The following is a 4009-nucleotide window of genomic DNA, read 5'->3' as shown; positions in this document are numbered from 1 at the left end:
GAAGCGGAGCTGGCAACTTGGTTTGGCGGAAGAGCGGGCCCAGCTTGTTAATTTAGTCTTAATTGCATCTTGAACACAACAAAAATATTTTGTGTTAATACCTTTTATCTTTGAGTAGAAGTAGCTTAAGACCTGGGCCGTCAAGCTTCTAGCGAGGCTGCTGCTGGTGACCGCACCGGAGTGCCCGGCTCAAGCCGCAGCAGCCCGGCCGCTAGCGTTGGCTACGGTGCGTTATTGCCAAGCCCTTTGCGGTGCGTCCTGAGGCCTCCGCCGCTGCATCCTGATTATTGACACCGGGCGCTGCTGCGGCCCGAGCTGCCGTCGGCCGTCGGCCCCGCCCGGCCACACAGATGGATGCGTAGATTGGTCGTGCCTCTGCTCTCTCACACACACTCGTTCCAGGGGAAGTGAGAAGCCGGAGGAGCGGCTGCAGGGCAGGAAGCGACGGAAAAATGAGAACGGAGGGATCAGTTAAGAGCAAGAGTGTTCAAAAGCGAGAGTCCCCTGCTGCCCGACGCGGGGCTAGCTGGGAGCCTGGCGAGCTGCCGACCAGCAGCCGGCCGGACGAACCTGAACCTGATTTGGTCTCTCTCTCTCTCTCCTCTCTCTGTCTCTCTGCCTGCCTCTCCTTCTCACTTGCTCCCCTTGATAGCCAGATAATGGCACCGGCATTGCGGGTAACACGCACCTCTTGGGGTCATTCTACACCAGTGCCGGCCGCGTGCACCGAGTTCAGAAGGAGAAAAGAAAAGTGCTTCGACTCAACCTGTTTTCAGTGCCAACAGACCGATTTATTTTAAAAGGGCATTGCTGCTGCTGGGAATGTCCGATTCGTGCCTCCGATTACGATTCTCCAGCTAGTTCCAGAAATCCTGAGGGCGTGTAAGTTTTAGGCGCGGGGCCTTGAATTAGGCCTTCCGCTGAGGTTGAAGTACACCAGAATACAGGGTAACTATCAGACCACGCAGCACAATTTCAATACTCTACCGAATGCAGGTGTTTGGATGCGTTCCTACTCAGAAGGGGTCATAGGGCAGGGCGCCGTGGTAGACGGCGGGCAAACCCGTTTAACCCGAGGACAAAGTGACGGCAGTACAATGTTTACAGCGAAACGGAGCCGGTCACAAATGTAGAAGAACAGAAAAGAAAGAAAGGAAGAAGAAATGAAGCTACGAGAGGCGTGTGGAACGAAAATTAGAAGCCAATAGGCCCGACCAGCTGCCAGCTGATTCCCAGTAATTTGGATAAATGGATAGCATGGCAATGGCCGTTACGAAATGACCGAGGAGGTAGGAGGTTGTAGAGGGAGAGGAAAGGAGGGAGGTGGGGGCGGTACTCAACTGATTCGAAATTAGCGCCGATTTTCAAGGGAAGCGCCGCGGAGCCGCGTAGAGCGTCCGCGTCAAGCTATCTAAGCTATCTAGGCACATTAAACGGTCAGTATACCAGTAGCTGTTTTAGGGTTTAGTTTTAATATAAGAACGAACATGTTAACACGTTCGGTGTTGCTTCTTGGGCTTGGAAAAAAAAAATCGTGACCACACTGTGGTCACGCAACACTAGACGTTTTGAATGTATCAGCTGCTCTGCTCTAATGAAAAATTAAAAATCTGAGCAGCCGTGAAGCGACACGAGTAAACACGGAAAACGTGTTTTTACGGTTGTCATAAAGTGTCCCGGGGGCCCGCGAGGTCCGCCGCGACGCATAGCAGACGACGCTTCCAGCAGACGACGGACGCGTCGCGCGCGCGTGGGGAAAGCGGCGGCGCGGCGGCGGGCGCGGACCTGCCAGACTTGGAGCTGGCGGCGCGGACACGCTCCGCATAGGTAAGCAATGCGATGCAGTTTGGCGCATTGGCGCACCCGCGCCTGCAGGCGAGTGAGGTGTGATAACAGCGCGACCGGGATGGCACTGCCGGGACGGGCGGTCTCTCTCTCTCTCTCTCTCTCTCTCTCTCTCTCTCTCTCTCTCTCTCAGCCGGTGACATCACACACCTCTGCAGATATAGGACCGGAAAAGCTTATGACCGCGCTGCCGGTCGATGCGCCGTCGCTCTCCCCATTAGTCTCTCGCGGGTCGCGGCCCCACGACGGCCCCATAGCGGCGGCGGCCCAGCAGCGGCTCCAGGCCGGGCTCCAGGAAGGCGACCCGCGACCTGGGACAAGTTTATTTGCGCAATGCCGCGCGGCAGGCCGCACACGCCCGCCCCGCAGCAGCAGCGCTACTTGCCTCGTTCTCATCGGCGTAGACGACGGCGGCAGACGACGACGCGGCGGTGGCGGCGGCGGCGGACGCTGCAGCAGCCCTGCCGGCTCTTACCTGGAACACACAAACACACATCAGTCGAGAGCAAACACAGAGAAGAAGAAGACTCTTCATGCGCCCCGATCAGCCCAGAGGGGTCCTCTATAACTAAAAGCGGACACCAGTTTATTTTTTTATGTTTTTCCCTAATTTTTCTGAATTTTCCTGATGTTTTAAATTTATTTCTGACTTTTACGGATTTTTTTCTTGATTTCCCTGTAATTTATCTTTTCGGAGGGTTGTACACTGATTGTTTTTCAGTGTAGGACCCCCTTGATCAACCCCCGCTGTCCCCCTGGGCCGCTATGCAAGCAGGCAGGAGCAGGAAGAGAAACACTCATGGTGAGGGTGAGGGAAGCGCGGGAGGGTATGCCCAATGCCCAGGGCCCCGAGGGCGCCGTCAGACCATAAGTTGCACCGGCCGCACCGGCCGCACCTGGCAGGGGAAGGAAACGTCGCCGGAATGCGCCGCGCGCCCGCCCAACTTGGGAGCAGCGGCAGCAGCAGTCCTCCTCTCCAACGTCTCCGGACACACTCGTTGACCGTTGCGTCCAGAAGAATCGTCCCTTTCGCGCCGCGCCAGACCCCTCATTCTTTTCTTCAAAGCTGCTTCGTATTTTTTTTTCTTCTTTATCGCCATCCTCGCGCGCGGCAGACAAGCCTCCTGTCTGTGCATTTCCGGAAAGCGAAGAAAAGAAAAAACGTTAACGCTAACGCTAACGTGAAAGCAGATGACTTACACGTTTAGCGTTGAGCCTTTACTCCAAACTCACACGACTCGAAACCAACAACTCAAAACGTGTTATAGTGCAGCAATGTGCACGGCGCTGGACGCGGGGCAGCGTTGAACGCGAACGGCGAACGCGGGGCAGCGTCGAACGCGAACAGCGAACGCGGGGCAGCGTCGAACGCGAACGGCGAACGAGGGGCAACGTTCTTTATTGCGAACGCTGGCCGGCGTTATGAACGCGAACCAGCGTTTAACGCGAACGAGGGGCAGCGTTCAAACGCGAACGTGGGCCAGCTGCGTTGAACGTGAACGCGGGCAAGCATTGAACGTGAGTGGGGGCCCCGCGCGCAGCGTTCAGCGTTTACTCCTCATAACTCCGGCGTTTAACGCATCGGTGTTTAACGCATCGGCGTTTAACGCATCGGCGTTTAACGCATCGGCGTTTAACGCATCGGCGTTTAACGCATTGGCGTTAACGGCTCGGCGCTTAACGCATCGGCGCGGCAGCGCATGCCGTTGAACACGGCAGCGTTGAACGTTAGCGTGGGGTGGCGGGGCGCGGCGGGGCGTGGTGCGGCGGGGTGGGGGCGGTGCGCGGCGGTGCGCGGTGCGGCGGGACACGGCGAGCGCGGCTGCGTGTCCTGCGCCTGCCTATTTCTTTACGAGGTCGTAAATGAGTCGTCAAGCTGCGACCGAAGCATTTATGGCTGTTCATTGACGCCCGTCTGAACCGAGGTCTGAGCAGCACTGAACAGCACTGAATAGTCTGAACAGGACCGCGGCCGGACGCACGGGGGCGCGCGAGAGCCGCACTCCACCAATATATGGGATAGCTGCTACTGCGTTTCAACCAAGCTGCTGCTTCAACTGGCGAACTTTAAACTTTACGCTTAAACTACTTTACGCTTTCACTGATGAACTTACAACTTTACGAGAGTACAAGCTGATGATAACTGCGTATCATCTGCTAAAAA

At 56.5% G+C, this 4009-nt stretch overlaps 1 protein-coding gene across 3 annotated transcripts in view; it reads right to left on the bottom strand.

Moving 5' to 3' along the window:
* LOC113204412 (rhotekin-like) overlaps positions 1-4009 on the bottom strand; it is a 97228-nt gene that overhangs the window by 77191 nt on the left and 16028 nt on the right. The window contains exon 2 of one of the 3 annotated variants that reach the window (XM_052263735.1): positions 2231-2320. The exons of the other annotated variants lie outside the window; for them this stretch is intronic. Coding sequence (XP_052119695.1) covers positions 2231-2320 — 90 coding nt within the window. The remainder of the gene's footprint in view (positions 1-2230; positions 2321-4009) is intronic. 3 annotated transcript variants of the gene reach the window in all.

Source organism: Frankliniella occidentalis, unplaced genomic scaffold, assembly GCF_000697945.3.
Source record: "Frankliniella occidentalis isolate FOCC.00 unplaced genomic scaffold, Focc_3.1 Scaffold2, whole genome shotgun sequence".
Classification (NCBI taxonomy): domain Eukaryota; kingdom Metazoa; phylum Arthropoda; class Insecta; order Thysanoptera; family Thripidae; genus Frankliniella; species Frankliniella occidentalis.
The sequence above is the reverse complement of the archived record's forward strand: the minus strand, read 5'-3'. Positions and strand labels throughout refer to the sequence as shown.